Source organism: Crocuta crocuta, unplaced genomic scaffold (assembly GCF_008692635.1).
Source record: "Crocuta crocuta isolate KB4526 unplaced genomic scaffold, BGI_CrCroc_1.0 scaffold237, whole genome shotgun sequence".
Lineage (NCBI taxonomy): Eukaryota > Metazoa > Chordata > Mammalia > Carnivora > Hyaenidae > Crocuta > Crocuta crocuta.
The window spans coordinates 1,414,900-1,434,160 of record NW_027531914.1 but is presented as its reverse complement, the minus strand read 5'-3'; the positions used below and the strand labels follow the sequence as shown (position 1 = coordinate 1,434,160).

The 19,261-nt window shown below is 43.6% G+C and overlaps 1 protein-coding gene across 1 annotated transcript in view; it reads left to right on the top strand.

The window, feature by feature from the left end:
- The window catches only part of SCD5 (stearoyl-CoA desaturase 5), a 150,852-nt gene extending 132,909 nt beyond the window's left edge, over positions 1-17,943 (top strand). Inside the window, exons 4-5 of the mRNA XM_077774794.1 lie at positions 12,130-12,362; positions 16,455-17,943. Coding sequence (XP_077630920.1) covers positions 12,130-12,362; positions 16,455-16,645 — 424 coding nt within the window. The 3' untranslated portion in view covers positions 16,646-17,943. The remainder of the gene's footprint in view (positions 1-12,129; positions 12,363-16,454) is intronic.
- The last annotated feature ends 1,318 nt before the right edge of the window (positions 17,944-19,261 follow it).

Sequence of the window (19,261 nt, the reverse complement as noted above, 5' to 3'; positions counted from 1 at the left end):
TTTTGCATTTTGGGTCTCAGCATAGGTGACTCTCTTCAGCTCTTACCTAGTGCCTGTGTGTTCTTCATTTGCACACAAGTTGAACAAACCCAGCTGTCTGGTTTTCACACCCTTTGCAGATTGAGAGAAACAAGTTAGAAGGTGACAGAGAAGCTACTGCAGGAGACAACACTGACAAACACAAGTGACAGCGTATCAGTGTACCTGAAAATAAGGGAGGGGTCGGCAAGATTAAATAAGTGAATGTAGAACGCAGTTCTTTTATTTTTTATTTTTTTAATGTTTATTTTTGAGAGAGAAAAAGAGAGGGACAGAACACAGCAGGGGAGGAGCAGAGAGAGAGGGAGACACAGAATCCGAAGCAGGCTCGGGGCTCTGACCCGTCAGCACAGAGCCTGACATGGGGCTCGAACTCACAAACCGTGAGATCATGACCTGAACTGAAGTCGGACACTTAACCGACTGAGCCTCCCAGGTGCCCCAGTGTAGAATCCGGTTCTTGTAATGGACTCTGCGGACAGAACATAGAGCACACACCTGTATTCCAAATGTCATTGCATCAGACACTTGCAGGTAGGGTGCCGCTGTGGACTGGGCCCGCTCTGTCCTGGGGCTCTTATCTCCATGTTCTGCACAGCCGTCTATGCCCTCCAACTAGCTCTGGGTAGGTTCATTCCTACAGGGTGTCACGTTAGCACTGTGTGTGCCTCCTACCTTGAGGCATCCCTGCTGGTGCTAGAGCCCGAGACACCTCTAAACATTCGCGTTCATAATCCTAAAGTTCATACGGTGAGGGGTGGAGGTGGGAGCAATGGGAGCAGGTTGCTGGGAGACACATTCTTCCTGCATCCTCCTCTCAGAGAGAGTGTTCTGAGGCTCACTCATCCACATGGTCTTTTGGAAGATGGTCCCACCAGGCTGAGATATCAAGCGGTGGCTGGCTCAGTCGCACACACTCCCATCAGCTCCCCCACATTCTGTTTCCCTTGGATTGAGCTCCTCTTATAAAATAGTAGCATATAAGCTTTTGTCTTAAACCCTGCCTTCTGAGCAATCCAGTATAATCCATCAAGGAAGGTCAAGTTTTGTTCCATAAACTGATTAAGAAGGCAGAAAAATGGTTAGTGATTTTCACATGCAGTTTTTTTAAGTTGGTGCAGTTGAATGTGTATACCATCAGCTCGTCAGACAACTCAACTATCTAAAATGATCATCTTCTTGAGTCTTTACAGCTCACTTGTACTGATGGGATGTTCAATAATGCAATAACCCTAGTTGAGAGGAGATGTATCAGGGTAGGCTTTCTAGAAGAAATCAATTTGAGCTGAGTTTTGAACGCCTGGGGAGCTTTGGAAGGACGTTGCAGCTTGAATTAGGAAAGCTAGAAAGCATGTGCTGTGCTCAAGGGTCCTGGCTTTCAAATGTGAAATGAGGAAGCCATGTTTATACCAACCTGTTCATTCTCAACAATAGCAAAAAAGAAAAAAAAAAAAATCAGCCTGCCTAATCAGTTCAATGGCAGCAGCTGATACTGATGATGAACGTGCTGAAATGACTCCATTGGCTCCTTTCCGGCACAGAGACTGGCTGCCCGTGAGTAGCTTATCATTGATGAGAGTCTGAAATTAAACTTGCTCCCTTGGGTGGAGGTGGAAAGTTGAACTCTGTCAATTGGTCACCATCCTTTCAGAACCAGGTCCACATATGTGGGCTAGAATGATCAGGGAAGTGCCCACGTACACACATACACACACGCACGCTTGTATCTAGTGCCACTGCAATCCCTTTTAACATTTTACTGCTAAAAAAGTAGGCAGCGCAATCTCACTTTTAAAAGTACTGTTCTTTAAGTTCTTTCAGTTGATCCTTCCTTGAAGTGAATTAGATTTTTTAAATTTTATTTATTAAAAAAATTTGTTTTACATTTATTTATTTCTGAAAGATAGAAACAGAGTACAAGTGGGGGAGGGGCAGAGAGAGAGGGAGACACAGAATCTGAAGCAGGCTCCAGGCTCTGAGCTGTCTGCACAGAGCCCAATGCGGGGCTTGAACCCACAACCGTAAGATCATGACCTGAGCTGAAGTCAGGCATTTAACTGACTGAGCCATCCAGGCACCCCTGAATTAGATTTTCTTACTTAAATCCTAAGCCAAATTCTAAAGTAAAGAAAGAAAATCAAAGTTCATCGACAACCACATCAAATGTTTGGGGTCTTGGAAACCGAGTATCTCTTTGAGAATTTGATGAAAGCTGTGGACTTTGAACCCCAACAAATGGAAATACACAAAAGTGTTTGCACACAATTTCATAGGTCCCAGATTAAGAGAAGTGGTTATGTTTCTTCCTGCGGTGCTCACTTTATCTCAGACAGAAAGGATGAAAATGGAACGCAGTTTTAAGGTTGAGACAAAGTGGCAAGGCAGTAACAACTTAGTTTAAAAGACTATTCTGTACACAACTTTAAGTGCTCATTTTAGTCATCCGATTCTACGTACCATCAGGATTTAGTCTGCGTTCTGATTATTTATTGAGAACAACTGAGAACTAATCAGGAAGGGAGGGAGGCTGGTGGGTGGGAGAAGGGCAGAGAAAGACAAAGACCGAGACCAAGAGCCCCGGAGAGAGAACAGAATATCAGTCTAATGAACTTAAATTTGTATGGAGACGATTAGAGAAGCTCTAAGTAGCAAACCATTAGGAGGATGAAGTGACCTAATTGATTTCACCAAGACAGATGGATCCTTGTCCTCACTCCTTCTGGTGCAGGTCACCAATTCAGCTGCTTCCTGGGCACCTACTGTGTTAACTAGCATTTTGTGCTCAAGAAACTGAGGGCAATATGACTTGAATCAAGACAAATCCTGCCCACAAAGAACTTGCCATCTACTTACTATGATGGAATCAAAGCTTTCAAGAAGGGAAAAGGCCTTTTAACCCCTCTTACTCGGTCTCAGCACTCAGCATGCCTGGGTCTTTTCTTTAAGCACTTCATTGTTAGCAGGGTACAAATAATGCTTTTTGTATTGAAATTCTGAAAGGATTGTGTTTATCTTTTAAACTGCTCAGTGAATGAATACAAATTGTACAAGACAGATTAAATTCAAGTGGATGGATGCAACTAACCTCCACATTCAGACCTCAAAAGCAAATAAAGTGGAAGGTCGGAGAGAAAATAAAAATACGTCTTTTCCCCACTGCGTCGCAGTTTCCAGCAGAGCCGTTTTCGTGGGGCGGTTGTCCCTCATCTCTGCTTCCTTCATGGGGGAGAAGATGCATCCAGAAGATGCATCTAGATAGTCCAGTTAAAAGATTTTCTTCTACGGGAATACTTATCATGAAGTAGCACAGGGGAAGTGATGTCAAGACTAATTGAGGGTCAGAGCCAAATCTGGAATGATTAAGACTTGCAGAACACGCTTCAAAGGCAGTCATCATGAGCTCTCTCACTTAAAGCCACTGCAACACCAGAGAGGTAAAATCACAGCAGCAGAGCCCATTTTCAACCTAAACAATTCAAACAGTCTGGAAGACTTTCTCAAACACTCCAAAGAGCTCCCCCATCAGGGGGCTTCCGTCTTCAGCACTGCATCCAAACGAATCACATCTTTCACCTCCTTGTGGGCGACGCCAGAGGGGACAAAGGAGGGGGGTGGGGGGGGAGTGTTCCATCCATTCCATTTACAAACTGCCAGAGCGTATTATCTATCCCCTAAATGAATGTTGAGTAAGCAGCCAGATGATTTTGCCTGGTTCCCTACAAGATGCAAAAGTTGTAGGGAAAATGAATTTCTGGCTAGGCTTTAAGTGAAATCACAAAACCAAATAAGTTTAATCAAGATGCCAGTGACAGCTCATTGCTCATCATTAGGGTATATCTGTGGGGCTATAATTTCTCTCCCACCCGCAGTGGTATTTACTTCTTTTCACATTTCCTCAGGCCAGCCCCCCTCCGAAGTCAGCAGTCGACAGATATTTCCCCTTCCTTCACGTTCTCGTGATTTTCCGTCTGGAGATCTCACACACCACTGGCTCTGGACCGCTTAGGGTTAGTCAAGCAATAGGAAGTGCTTGCAGCCAGAGAACAGCAATNAAATTTTTGGTCTCAAGTCTATTTTTATTTTATTTATTTTATTTTATTTTATTTCATTTCATTTCAATTTTTTTTTTTTGAAGAAAGAGAACACAAGCAGTGGAGAGCAGCAGAGACAGAGACAGAGACAGAGAGAATCTGAAGCAGGCCCCACTCCTGAGACAGGGCTCAATCCTATGACCTGAGCCAAAATTAAGAGTCAGATACTCAAGCTACTGAACTACGCAGGCACCCCAAGTCTATTTTTAATGTTTCAGTTCTCTTTATTGTGACCCAATTTATTGGAATAAGAATAGTTTTCAAAGCATTGACAAAGTTGCAAGATGAGGGCCCATATCCTCATTTGTGTCCTACCACTGAAACTTACTTGGACTGACATCATGGTGTGTGATGGCATTTGATTGTGGGAATGGACTTCTTACCTTGAGCTAAATGTTGAAAACCATCTTCCCACTGTGGAATTGGTGTTATGAGGAATTGTGAGGTATGGAAATGGGAAAGGTTCCAACATCTGGTGTAGGTCTGTTCTCATAAGCTATTACTTAAAAAAATTTTTTTAAGCTTATTTCTTTATTTTGAAAGAGAAACAGAGTGCACAGGGGAGGGGCAGAGAAGGAGGGAGAGAGAGAATCCCAAGCAGACTCTATGCTGTCAGCACAGAGCCGGACTCAGGGCTCGAACTCACAACAGCGAGATCGTGACCTGAGCCGAAACCAAGAGTTGGACGCTTAACCGACTGAAACACCCAGGTGCCCCTAAGCTGTCACTTTAACGTGATAGAAAGGTGCTCCAGAGCTGCTTGTAGAGGGAGCTTGAGTACTTTGGCTTTTATGTTTTGCACTCAAACCTGAGGTTCTCTGGTTCTAAATCTGTAGAAGAGAACGACTCTTCCTTGGGTCATTCTTGGATTCACACCAACCCTTCTCTCTAGTCCTTACCCATCATCTTGTTCTCCCTTGATGATAGTAGGAGTCTTCTTCTATCTCAGGGTCTGAGTGTTCACAGGAAGACAGAGGGGAAACCACCCACATTCTAAATCAAGACCAAACCTGTTAGAGTGGCTGTTATCTTAAATATTGCCAATGTTTTGCCATTTGGCAGCTCAGAGCATGACCTAGAAGCTTATGCTCAGAAATCATTCTGTTAAACTGGAGCCGCGACGCCTCACAGTGAAACTTGTTGGAAGCTGGGGTTTGGGGCCTGGATGAGCACAAATGTCTTTAACCAGGTTGCCAGCTTCATATTCACAATCCTGTGATTGAGATAAGCATCTCATGAAGAACCCCAAAGCAGCCTGCACATTTATTGTGTGGTTTGCGTTGTTTTTTGAAAAACTCGGCATTTTGTATCTCTTGCTTTGTGCCCTACCGGGGCACTGTAGCGTTTTTATGTTCCTGAGAAGCTGAGACCTCATAATTTATTAACCAAAGAAATCATTTACTTAATTGTCCCACAAATACCAGGGGTGTTTGCTTATGTGCAAGCCCCTGTGCTGGGCTCTGGGGGGTGGCCTTTTGCCGGACTCTGCTGGCCCAGCTGTATCTACGTTGCAGGACAGGTTACCCTAGAAGCCGGGTCTGAGGTGGATATTATGTCGTAAGAAGTGTACTGGAGGGAGTCTTTGGGGTCAACCCCTGTGGAAGAAGTGATAGAAACAGGACTGGGCAAAGGAAGAAGCTGGGCCCTGATTGGTTCCAACGAAGGCCCCCGCCAGCCTCACAGTGGGCTCTGAAGTTGGGGTGACACTTAGAGTCATTGAGCGGTGAGACAGTGGGACCAGACAGTGGACGACTCCCCTTATGTAGGTAGTCACTGCACAGGGTTAAGAGAGTGGCTCTCTCCAGCAGAGGCAGCACTGCCAGCGACTCTCCACAGGTGGCACCACAGCGTCCACTACAGATACTAGAATGCGTTCAGCTACTCCACAGAAGGTCCCAGTGCAGCTGGCTTGTCCCAGAATAAGGCACTGGGGATAAAGCCGCTCTGGGGTTGGTCAGTTCAGTGGCTCCTTCCAGGAACCTTTCCATCTTTCTGCTCTGTCAGCCTAAGGGGTCCACTTTGTTTTTCAGTCTTGTTCCTAGTCCTTGTTCATGGTCACAGATGGCCGTAGTAGGTCCTGGCATCACTGTGACAAGAGGGAAGCCATCTCTTCCCATGTATTCTTTCTGTGATCAAGAAAACATTCTCTCATCTAGCTCTTTTTTATTGTGGTAATATAGTATTCATTGTTTTAACCATAAGTGTACAATTCTGTGGCATTAAGGGCATTCACAATGTTGTATAACCATCAGCTATATCTGTACCCGAAACTTTTTCATCATTCCCAACAAAAACTCTAGACCCATGAAACAGGGACTTCCTTTCTCTGTCCCCTTCCCTCCAGCTCCTAGGAACAGCTACTCTACTTTCTGTCTTCATGAATTTGCCTATTCTAGGTACCTCATATAAGTAGAATTATAATAATAGTTGTCCTCTGTCTAGTTTATTTCCCTAACCATATTTCCAAGGTCCATCCATCCATGCATGTTATAGCATATATAAAAACTTTGTTACTTTTTATGGTGGAATAATATTCCATCATGTATGTGTGTGTGTGTATATATATATGTAACATTTTGTTTATCCACTCATCTATTAATGGAAACTTGGCCTGTTTCCACCTTTTGGCTACTCTGGATAACACTTCTATGAACACTGGTCTACAAATATATGTTGAAATCCCTGCCTTGCATTCTTCTGAACATATACCTAGGAGTTGAATCACTGGGTCATATGATAATTTGATATTTAACCTTTAGAGAAACTGTTTTCTATAGCAGCTGCGCCATTTTGCATTCCTACCAGCAATGCATAAAGATTCTAGTTTCTCTACATCTTTGCCAACTTTTGTTATTCCCGTTTAAAAAAATTATGCCCATTTCCCCCTCATATCTTATTGACCACTATGGCCAGTTTCCAAATTAATTATTGGGAAAGTGTATGAGATCACCATTGATTGCTTCAAACCAATCAAGACCCACATTCTGGGTAGAGTCCACATTCCCTGAAGGACATGGCTGCAGGGAGAACAGTTAGATATCTGAACACAATCAGGACATTCTAACAAGAAAGAAAGGCTGGGGATGGATTAATGGGAGGCTATCATCAAAGTCTGTCTGCAGTGGAGAGGTTTTAAAACTATCAGTGCCCAGAACAGAAATTCTGATTCGATTGAGTTGGTCTGCGGTGGGTTCCCATCAGTCATTTTTAGATGTTCACTCAGTTGATTCAAATGTACAGTCAGGGCTGAGACCACTGACCTAATGGGTGAGGCTACTACTACACCAGCGAGTATGAAGCTGAGAAGTACAATATACAGCAGTAACACTGGATAGGGGCACCCTGCCTGCTCTGGTGGACCGAGGAAATCCCCCCAGAGGAAGTGATGTTTACACTGATATTTGGAAACATCAAGTAAGCCAGGCCAAGAGTGTCATTGACACAGCACAGAGAGAAGGTGGTACCTGAGGAATGGAAAGAATTTCAGTCCAGCGGCAATGTAGTAGTTTTATTCAGATATGTGCAACTCTTTTTTTTTTTTTTTTTTTTTTGTTAACATTTATTTATTATTGAGAAACAGAGAGAGATAGAACATGAGCATGGGAGGGGCAGAGAGAGGGGGAGACACAGAATCTGAGGCAGGCTCCAGGCTCTGAGCTGTCAGCACAGAGCCCGATGCAGGCCTCGAACCCACAAACTGTGAGATCATGACCTGAGCAGAAGTCAGACACTCAACGTACTGAGCTACCCAGGCTCCCCCAGATATATGCAACTCTTAAGGCAATGGCCAGATCCCACACTCTGGCCTGGTTTACTTCTGGGTAAGTTTACCCATCCCCCTGTGTCTGTTCTTGGTAAGCCAAGTAAGTAGCAGGTTGCCTATGCTTTCTACAACCAGTATTGCCTTGAGGAAGCCCCATGACCTCTCTGGAGCTCCAGAAAGGTCCTACAAAGTGAGGCTATAGTAAGTACCTCACAGGGATGGTGTTGGTGGGGAGATGGGCTAAATGGGTGATGGGCAATAAGGACTGCACTTGTTGGGAATGAGCACTGGGTGTTACACATATGTGATGAATCACTGGGTTCTGGTCCTGAAACCAATACTACACTATATGTTAATAATTTGGATTTAAATAAAATTTAAAAATAAATAAATAATAGATGATAGATAGATAGATAGATAGATAGATAATCTTATAGGATTATTGTGGAACTCAGATGAAAAAAAATGTATGTATGTGAGTGTCATACATTAATATGCTAATGAGTTCCAAATTTCAGTTCCTGTCAAAGCTCTCTCTAGAGCACCTCTGATCATCAGACCTAAACATCAAGCTGCCTACCTGGCATTGCCCCTTGAATGTGTAGTGGGCATTTCCCACCTGACATGTCTAAGTTTCTTATATGCTGCTTAAAACCAGCACCCCCTCCATACTTCCCTCTATTGGCTAGTGACATCTCCATCCTTAGTATCATCCTTGACTCCTTTCTCCCCAGCATCCAATTGGATAACAAGTCCTTTCACTCTATTTTCAAAACATATCCAGAATTTGACTCATTTTCACACCTGCCACCCCTGTCCTGGTCCAAGCCGATGTCTCCTGCCCAGATTTGGTAGCAGCCTCCTAATTACTCTCCCTGCTTGTGCCCCTCCCCTTACAGTCCATTCTCAACACAGCACTTGGGGTGACCCTGCTAACCTGTAAGTCCGATCGCCCACTCCTTTGATCCAAACCTGCCTAAGGCTCCATCTCACTCAGTAAAGGCTGAAAGCCTTTTAGTGACCTACCACACTTTCTGTGACTCAACCTACCATTGTCCTCTTATTTTCTACGTTCTCCCCTTTGTTCACCTGCTTCAGCCCCGCCTCTCCTGCTGGTCCCTGAATGTGCCAGGGACACTCCTGCTGCAGGGCCTTGTACTTGGGGTTTCCTCTGCCTGGAATTTTCTGCTCCATTTAGCCACATGGCTAACTTCTCACTTGTTTCATGTCTTTACTCAAAAGCTATAATGTCACTAAATCCCTCAACACCCTATTTTTTTTTAATTTTTTTAATGTTTTATTTATTTCTAGGAGAGAGAGAGAGAGAGAGAGACAGCGTGAGCAGGGGAGGGTCAGAGAGAGAGGGAGTCACAGACTCTGAAACAGGCTCCAGGCTCTGGGCCAGCAGTCAGCACAGAGCCCAACGCGGGGCTCGAACCCACGAACCGTGAGATCATGACCTAAGCGAAAGTCGGACGCTTAACCGACTAAGCCACCCAGGCGCCCCACAACACCCTATTTTAAATTTCAGCACTTGCCCTTGACTTCATAATCTCCTCTGCTTTATTTTTATCTTAGTATTTATGACTAACATGCTCTATATATTGTTTATTTCTATTGTTTATTAGCTTTCCTCTCTACCAGAATATACATATGTGTAAATTTTTATATGGTATATGCATAATATATATATTTATCAAATCTTCCTACCAGAATACCCTTGCTCCCCAAGGGCAGGAATTTTTGTCTGATTTGTTCACTTTATATTTCTAGTACTGGGACAGTACCTGGTACATAGTAGGAACTCAATAAATTTGTTAATATCACATTTCAGAGAAGAAACCTGGGGCTCAGTGCAATTAAATGACTTACTCAAGGTAACACAGCTAGGAAATGGCAGAATGGGGAGTTTACCGTTCTATAATGCTTTACAGCATAAAAATGCGCCCCCCCATCCCTCCACATGCTGACCACCAGTATCTGCGTGCTTCACCCAGACCCCTCTTCAGCTGACGTTCCCATCTCTCAGCTCCTGTCCTCTCTGGGAATTGCTCTTGCCCAGATGGAACTGCCCTGCACCCTGAAGCCAAAGGCTGGATGATGTGGGTTCACCTTTCCATTTGGGACAACTCTATAGGGTCATCTTTTAGAGCTCTCTGTTGGATATACTGAAACTCATTGTGGATGAGCTGCCTCAGCCCAAGCCGCCTTCCTCCCTTCCTTACAAGTATCTCTCAAGAGCATCTCCCAAATCCTTCTGCATGTGACTCCGGGGAGCCTCATCTAAGACCACCAGTCCTTTCATTGTCTGTTGTCTTTGCCCCTCCAGCCATAGCCCACTCATCTGACCTCCTAAGTATCCTCTTTCCCCTAAAATGCAGCCATCTTGGATCCCAGTGACTTGAAAATGGGTGCTGATGGGTTAACATGTTGCCCAAGAAAAGCAGACTTTATGGGAACCACACGTGCAGCTAGCAGTGTGCAAAACACACTTACACACCTGATTTCATTTGCAAAATCAGAATAGCACGATAGTCTCTGAAGTGTTTCTGCCTGGATCTGAATCTTGGTCCTACCGCTTCTTAGTCTTATGATCTTGGCCGAGCTGCATAATCATTCTCTTGCTCTGTAGAATGGAGATAATAATGCTCTCGCTTCCTCCTAGAGTTTTTATTAGAAGTAAATGAGTCAGTACGTGGAAAGGTCTTGGAATAGCTGTGACATATAATATGCACGTAGTATACATTAGTTATTAGATCCTCATAAGAACCCCTAGAAACATTATCATTCCTATCTGTGTTGGACTCCTCTTGTGCCCCACCTCCTACTCTCTGCCCATCTTTTCACTCCAGCTGTTGCAGCGGCCACCTGCTGGCCCAGGTGTAACCCAACAGCGCCTTGCTCAGCTGGATTGCTTATTTGTTAATTCCTGCCTGGTTGCTTTGCCCCTGCCACTTGAAATGCTTCCAGAAATGCATTCAACCATCCTGACCCGAGCGGACATGGAAGTGTGAGGGAGCTAATATCCCATGTGACATCCCTTGACTAGGAGGGAGTTGGAACCAATGGGAGAATAGCCCTTTATTTCATTCCTTGAGAGAATAACTCTGAGGTAAAATCTGTCCCATCAAGGTCCAAGTTCAGGTGTCCAAAACATGGGCACCCCTGACTAGGCATTCCCTCCTTCCCTGTCTCACTCTTCTCAAAAAAGACTGTCCACATGCAAGCTTTTGCCTCATGCTCTACTCTTTGTGGAACCATGTAACTGTGCACAAGAGGAGAGTGAAAGAATTAAAAAGAAAAAAAAAAAGGCTTGCTCAACATTCAGATCTAGACTCAAGTTCAAGTCTTCTACCTCCTGAATGTCATTCCCTCACACTGTGCCCACCTCCCGTTTCATACATACACACCTTAACAGAGACCTTCTGGAAGCTTGTTTAGCCAGTGTGAGGCCAGGGATGACAGAACTATGAACTCATATCACAGTCCCTTTCCTGTGCCTGCATAGAGCTGGTTCACATGGCTAGAGGGCTGGGGGTAACCTGACTGAAGCCTAGGATGGGGACTGTGTCAAATTTATCTTTGTATTACCAGTACTCATGGCAAGTGCTCAGTAAATATTTCCGGTATGCACAGGTCTGGAAATCAAACTATTGATGGTTTCTTTTTAAAGATTACTTTTTGTGTGGCCATGCTTGTTCCTATACTTATTGCTTATTTTTTATGCTGGCTTAGATTGTAATCACCAATGAACAGAGAACATTTTTGAGCAAGGGTTACTCAAGCTAAGTTAGTACAGAATCATGTGTCTGGAAATTATTCAAAGTAATACATATTTCTTAAAGTCATTTAGGAAAATCTGATTACCAAGTTGATTGGTCAAAGAAGTAGCTAGGAGCTGTCAAACTGGTGACCTGTGAAAGCTCCGAGATACATGCGTTTCACCAGCACAACATGGATTGTTTTATGTTGAAATTCCTCTGAGGTACGCTACAGGCCCTACCACTTCCCATAGCATTCTGCCCATCCTAATTCTCAAATGTGGGTTACCTGGATTGCCTTGTAGGTATATGGGTTTGTGCGCCCTGTTCAGAGCAACACACAACAGTGTACTTCTTCTACAGAAAGAGTTGAAGGAACTGACTGGCACAATCTTGGCTTTTCCTGTGGCTTGTTCATCTCATTCCTGCCACCATCAACAGGTGCCCGATGATAGCATAATGTCCTGCCTTCCAGGTACTATAAGATCACCGTGGTGCTCATGTGCTTTGTGATCCCCACACTGGTACCCTGGTGGGCCTGGGAAGAGAGTCTGTGGAACTCCTACTTCTTGGCCTCCATCCTCCGCTATACCATCTCACTCAACATCAGCTGGCTGGTCAACAGTGCCGCCCACATGTATGGAAACCGGCCCTATGACAAGCACATCAGCCCTCGGCAGAACCCACTTGTCACCCTGGGTGCCATTGGTGAGTAGGGGTGTGAGAGCCAGTGGGGAGAATGGCAGCTCAGATTTTCTTAACTTCCCAAAGGTTTTCTAGAATCTGTAAAGAGAGGCAATGGAAAGGAGTCAGGTGGGATGAAGTTGGACTTTGGTATTAAAATCCTGGCTCTTGGACAAGTCACCTAATCTCTCTGATTTAGAGAGTTTTTTTATCTGTGAAATGGGAATAGTGATGCTTACTTCACAGGGATGTTGTGAAGATTAAGTAAGATACTATATGTAAACTGCTTAGTAAAATGTCTGTCATATAGCAAATGATCAATAATTAGGAGCTATTTATTTTTACCATGGAAATTTTTTTAAACGGGGAGTAGCAGCTGGTTTTTCTCTCAAACTGCCCTGACCCTTCAGCTGTCTGATCATTACTGACTGTAATACAAAAGGCCTTCAGACAGAGAGATGGGAAGAAACAAGAGTGTGGCATTTCACAGCGCCACAAAGTGGTTCAGAGTGAGGCCTCTGTATTCTGATAAGTTTGGCTGAGTCTTGGTTCCTCCACTTACTCCCTGGGAAAGTTCCCTGGCTTCTCCGCACCTTATGTCTTCATCTGTAAAGTGAAGATAGTAGTAGCATTCACCTGCTCCTGGGGTCACTGGAGGGCTAGATGAGCTAATACGTAGTCTCTGCAGCAGTGCTTAGCATGAAATAAGTGCTTAGCTTATGACTAGCTTTATGGTTTTTGGAAGTTACTTGTCCCCTCTGTACATTTACATCCTCATTTTTAAAATGGGGAGAATCATATCAACTAGCTCAGAGATGTGAGGTTTATAGGCATTAATACCCGTTAAAGCACTCAGCACTGTGGCTGGGACACATTAAGTAAGAAATAAACGTTAGCTGTAGCTTTCTAGAAGTAACTCGGGCTTCTTGATAAGCTAAGCCTTGAGCATCAAGATCGACCCCAGGAGAAGAAGACCCTGTGGCTAAGTAGCAGTGGCCTCTGCATCACCTAGCAAGGAGTTTCTGCCACCACATTGTTAGGCTCACATGCTTAGTAAGACCCAGGGATCTCGTGTTGTCGTGTTGACAACTGCAATATGAGGTGGAAAGCACCCAAATTTAACTATGGGAACACTGGCTAAGCAGAAGGAAAAGTGTCTTGGAAGGAGTTTCTGATACTTCTGCTTTCTCCTCCTCACCCTTCCAAGACTGCAGTGAGGGGGGCCACATCCAGTGTTGACCCTGAGAGCAGACAGGAAGGGGACAAGATGGACTGTTGCCCTCTTATGTGGGAACGGTGGGCCAGAAAACCCAAAGAATGTGACCATGGCTCTGGCCCTGAAGAGCTGGGTATTAGTTTTAAGTCTACCCAGGTCAACACTGGGCTCCTAGTCAGTCTTCTTCATTAACGTCCTAGAAAGGCTCCCATTACACTGAACTGTGTGATAGATGGGAAGTACACACAAGGTTCTCAGAACAGTGTCTGCTCCTGAAAATAGCAGGGGAAACTCCTCTCTACTAAACTCTAGTGCAGGAAAAACACTAAAAATTGTAAGGGTGGAAGGGGCAGGGTAAAGAAGACCTAAATTAAAAAAGAAAACTGCAGGGGCACCTGGGTGACTAGGTTGGGAGTCCAACTTCAGGTCAGGTCATGATCTCATGGTTTGTGAGTTCAAGCCCCGCATAGGGCTCTGTGCTGATGGCCCAGAGCCTGGAGCCTGCTTCGGATTCTGTCTCCCTCTCTCTCTGCCCCTCCCCTGCTCGTGCTCTGTCTCTCTCTCTCTCTCTCTCTCTCTCACTCTCACAAAAAAGAATAAACAAAAAATAAAAATAATAATAAAAAAGAAAACTGCAAACCACAGATCCATCCACCTTATGTATTTATTACAGAGCAGGATCCTTCAACTATGGTCAAGAGAAGAACTACATGATGACCAGGGTCTCCTTAAGAAGTGAAGGAGGAATCTGGAAGTTCCTCAGATGGTTAAAAATAGTATCATATGATCCAACAACTTCACTCCCAGATTTATACACAAAGAGAAATAAAAATATAAAAATATATGTCCACACAAAACTTGTATATGAATATCCATAGCAACATTACTCTTAATAGCCAAAAAACAGAAATAATCCAATAGTCTGTCAATTAAATACAATATGTTACATCCATACAATGGAATACTATCTGGCAATAAAAATTAATGAAGTACTGATATCTGCTACAACCTTGAAAACATGATGCTAAGTGAAAGAAGCCAGTCACAAAAGGCTACATATTGTATGATTTTGTTTATATTAAATGTTTGGAATGGGCAAATCTACAGAGATTTATATTAGGGTTGTCCAGAAAAACAGAATCAGTACATGTATGTATGTGTATGTATATGTTATACATACACTATACAGTTTTTATATATATTGTAATATATATTATGTGTTTCTCATATTAAGTCTCTCTCTATATATATGGAAACAGTACAATATCTATATAAATATAAATAGATATATATTTGTAGGACATAAATAGATAGCCCCCAGTTTCCTGTGTGTGTGTATGTATGTATACACACTTATATACATATGTGTATATGTATAGGGGAAGTAGGAGGGGAGAGGGAGAGGGAAGGGGAGAGAGATATAAGGAGCTGGCTCACATGATTACGGGAGCTGAGAAATCCCACAATCTGCTGTCTGCAAGCTGGAGACTCAGGAAAGCTAGTGATATGATTAAATCTGAGTCCAAAGGCCTGGGAACCACGGGAGCAGATGATATAAATCCCAGTCTGAGGGCAAGGGAAGATGCGATAGATTCAGTTCAGTGAGTGAATCAGGAAAAAAAAGGACAAATTCCCCTTCCTCCAGAATTCAGGCCTTTAACGGATTCAGTGATGGCCACCCCCACTGGGGAAGGTAATCTGCTTTACCGAGGTCACTGATTCAAATGCTCATCTCATCCAGAAACACCCCCATGGACACACCACACAGAAATTTTTAATCCAGGCATGCCTCAGCCAGTCAGACTGACACATAGAATTAACCATGACAGAGAAAGAAAGTAGGGCTGGAGGGATGGGGGGATGGCTGGGGGATGACAGCTCAGGAGTGTGCGGCTTCCTTCTGGGTAATGAAAGTGTTACACAGTTCATCATGGTGATGGATGCCCAACTCGGTGAAAATACTAAAAGCCATTAAATTGTACTTCAGATGGATGAATTATATGATGAATTATATCTCAATAAAGCTGTTTTAAAAAGTCAAATGATTAAGATACAAAACAGATGAACCTAAGGGAAGGGAAGCAAAAATAACATAAAAACAGAGAGGGGAACAAAAGCATAAGACGCTCTTAAATATAGAGAATAGAGGGTTACTGGAGGGGCTGTGGGAGGGGGGATGGGCTAAATGGGTAAGGGGCTTAAGGACTCTACTCCTGAAATCATTGTTGCACCATATGCTAACTAACTTGGATGCAAATTTAAAAAATAAATGTAAAAAAAGGTTATCAGGGACAATTGATTAAATGATGTTTGGAAAAAATAAAATTAGTTATATGTCTCATACACACACAAAAAAGTCAAATGAAGGAAGCCCTGAGATCCCTCCTAAAAACACCTTAATTTTAAAAAAAAAAAAAAAACACAGGTAAGGGAGGAAAAGCTGTTCACCCGGAGAGGTGGGCAGATTTGGGACATGTAAAATCCGGCTCCTCAGTTTACTTACCTATCTGAACAGTGCTCATCTGGGTCTTCTAAGCTCTTCCAACGAGCCTTCCTTTAATCACTCCAGCCCACAGAGGCTATTTGCCCCCATCAAAAGGAGGATCTGCTATCAATCATTTAGCATTGAGCTTACTAAGGACAACTCCAAAATCATGGTAGTAGTTCATACAGGCAAATTAATCTTGTGACTCTGCACTGATAACTTTTTTTTTTCTGTTCAGATTTAGTCTAGCCAACTAAGTAAATTCTTCCTAAGGTCAGACATCAAGTCTTCTGCTGCCCACAGAGTCTGACATAGTATCTTGCACATGGTAGACTCTCAATAAGTGAGGGGCGGGGGAATAAATCTGTGCAGAGAGGTGAGTATGGGTTATTTCAATGCCCACTTTGTCTTCCAGGTGAAGGCTTCCACAATTACCACCACACCTTTCCCTTTGACTACTCTGCAAGCGAATTCGGCTTAAATTTCAACCCAACCACTTGGTTCATTGACCTCATGTGCTGGCTGGGACTGGCCACTGACCGCAAACGGGCAACCAAGCCGATGATCAAGGCCCGGAAAGCCAGGACTGGAGATGGCAGCACTTGAACCTGGAACTGGCATCCAACATGTCTGCCACTGACACCTTAGTTCGTGGCTTATATTCCTATAGTTCTCTTGTTCATTGAATGTGGGAGGGCGTAGAGGCTGGGGAGGGAACGGAATCTATGTGGTTTGGGAACTTTTCGTTTGTCTCAAAATAATGTCAAGATATAACTATCAAATGAAAAAGTATTTAGCATCACTGTAACTATGATTTATCATTAGAGTGTGAACATGTGATTTAATCGCTGTAGCTGCAATACATCAAGCACACATACATGGTCATGTGCTTGTACATGTTGTTAACCCTCACAGGATACAGGAATTTAATATTCTTTCCGTGTGATTCAGCAGAGCATTTGCTTTCTTTTCTACCAGTTAAAGCAGCACTGTTTTTAAACACATTATCTGAAGGAGCAGAGAGGCCGGGTAGAAGACAAAAGAGAGGGTCTAAGTAACAAAAGAAAGTTTCTGTTTTGTAATTACTGTGCGTGTGTGTTTGTTGTTGTTCTTTAAATAAGACAATTGAAAACTTTCAAAAATGACAATACAGGAAATGGCTCTCTTATTTTCTTGCCCTGTTTACAGCTTGTTAATGCCCCACGGTCTTTGCTTCCAAAGAGATCTGTTCACTGCCCGGCTAGTTTTGTGTCCCGATTATGGCCAGCTGACCCTATAAATCAGTGCCTGTTTAGGTGTTTGATTTTGTTCTCTCCGCTATTATCATTTTAAAGGTGTATAACTGAGATGTGCCAGACATAAAATTATACTCAAATTAAGCTCTCACTTAAATGTTTAGACACCTAATTTATATTCTAATTGATCGCAGCCACTGATGCATGTACGTTAGCTACTCCTGCTAAATAAGCATATTAATTTTCCACACTAGGCCATCAGATCTTAATAACTGAGTTATCTAGAACTCAGTGTCTACTAATGTTTCCCCTGCATGCAGCCTTCATTGATTTTGCAGCGAAACATAAAGTGATCATTATGTAGCTTCTGGGCAAAAAAAAAATGTTGTGTGTTAAGTTGCCTTGTAAAGAGCATGTTGAATTAATGGAGCCGTGTGCCCTTTGTGTTAGTTGTTAGAGCAAAAGAAAGATGCTGGAGCACTTCTAAGATAGATCTTTGCAGAAAAGATGTGGGAATTTAGAGTTTAATTTAAAATGTTTGAAAAAGAAGTGATGCCAGCAAGAAATTGTCACAATGAAGTTCTTCATCCAGCAGGTGTTTAACAGTGTAATTTTGCCATTCATAATGTGTGCAGTATAAGTGACTTACAATAAATGATTACTAGTTCATTGGTGTTCTTGACCAGGTACTTCAGTGTTGTTCAGAGGATGTTCTCTCAGGGATACCTGAAGCTCCACGATAATCATATGATTCCCATTTGATTCGAGCACTGAACTAACAACGCCCCCAAACCAGGCCTCCTGTATCCCGTCAGCCTTACGCCAGAGGGAAAACTGGCTATTTTTTTTGGAATGTGGAACCCTCAGTGGTGTCGTTCCCCACTTCTCACTCACCGACGCTGTCATTTGTATTGCTTCCGGATGACAAACAGGAGCCTCTACTTCCTGTCACCCAAAAGAGCGTGAAGGACACCTTCCTTCCCCGACCCCACTAGGCCCCACTAGTGGTGACCAGGGGCATGGGAGGTGGGCTCAGCTCTCCCTCCAGTCCTGCCTCCCAACTTTTCCCTTGTGCTGCCTCACTCTGTGCCCTTTTGCCCTGAAGCACCTGTGCCCCTGCCATCAGATACAGGCTTCTTAGCCTGCCTGCAGTTGAGTGGGATTCCGGCCACTGGACCCTTTGGATAGGACTGTGGCATTTTCTATCTGCTTCATATTGCAGCCACACATTGCTGAGACCCTGTATGGAGTATTGGCAGAGGGTAATTGTATCCTAAGATGAGTTTGTATCAACATGACCTAAAATGACCTTGATTGGGAATATTTCTCTGAATCTTTGACCCCTTAAATGTACTAAACTTCTAGCTTGTCCATTAATAGAAAAGGCTACATTTCAAAAAACTATTTGAAATCTCCTCACAGAAGGAGGATATTCCCTAGGTGGTCAAAGAAATCCAGAGCCTCACTCCTCTGGACCTAAGTGCCACATACATACCTGCAACAGTGCCCATGGATGAGGATTGGTATGATTTTGTTGAAGGAGTGGCTGGATGAAGGGTAGATCACTCTGGAGTCTTCCATATTAACATTCCCTGCAGATCTCAGTAGCGTCTAAGGGAGGCGTTTCCCAAGACTATCCAAGGTGGTCCTAGAGAGGTTGGTTCAGTTTAAAGCAAGGGGATGTCCTGTCCATAATCTCCCTGTCTTACAAAGCCTATTTCAGGAACATCTGCCCGTGGATCCAGGTGAGGGGAGACAAGGGGACATGATTCCATTCACGTCGCGGCAGTGACATGGAGCCAGCCTGATATGGCAGAGTCAACCCAAGTGAGCGACTGGCCAGCTGTGTGGCCTTGAGAAAACCAGTCTTTCTGGATCTGGTTTTCTCCTCTATAAAGAGAGAGGATGAAACCAGACTCTGGCTGAGGTTCCACCAAGCCTTAATGGTCACCAACAGCAACAGAGATAGGAACATGTCTGATTTGGG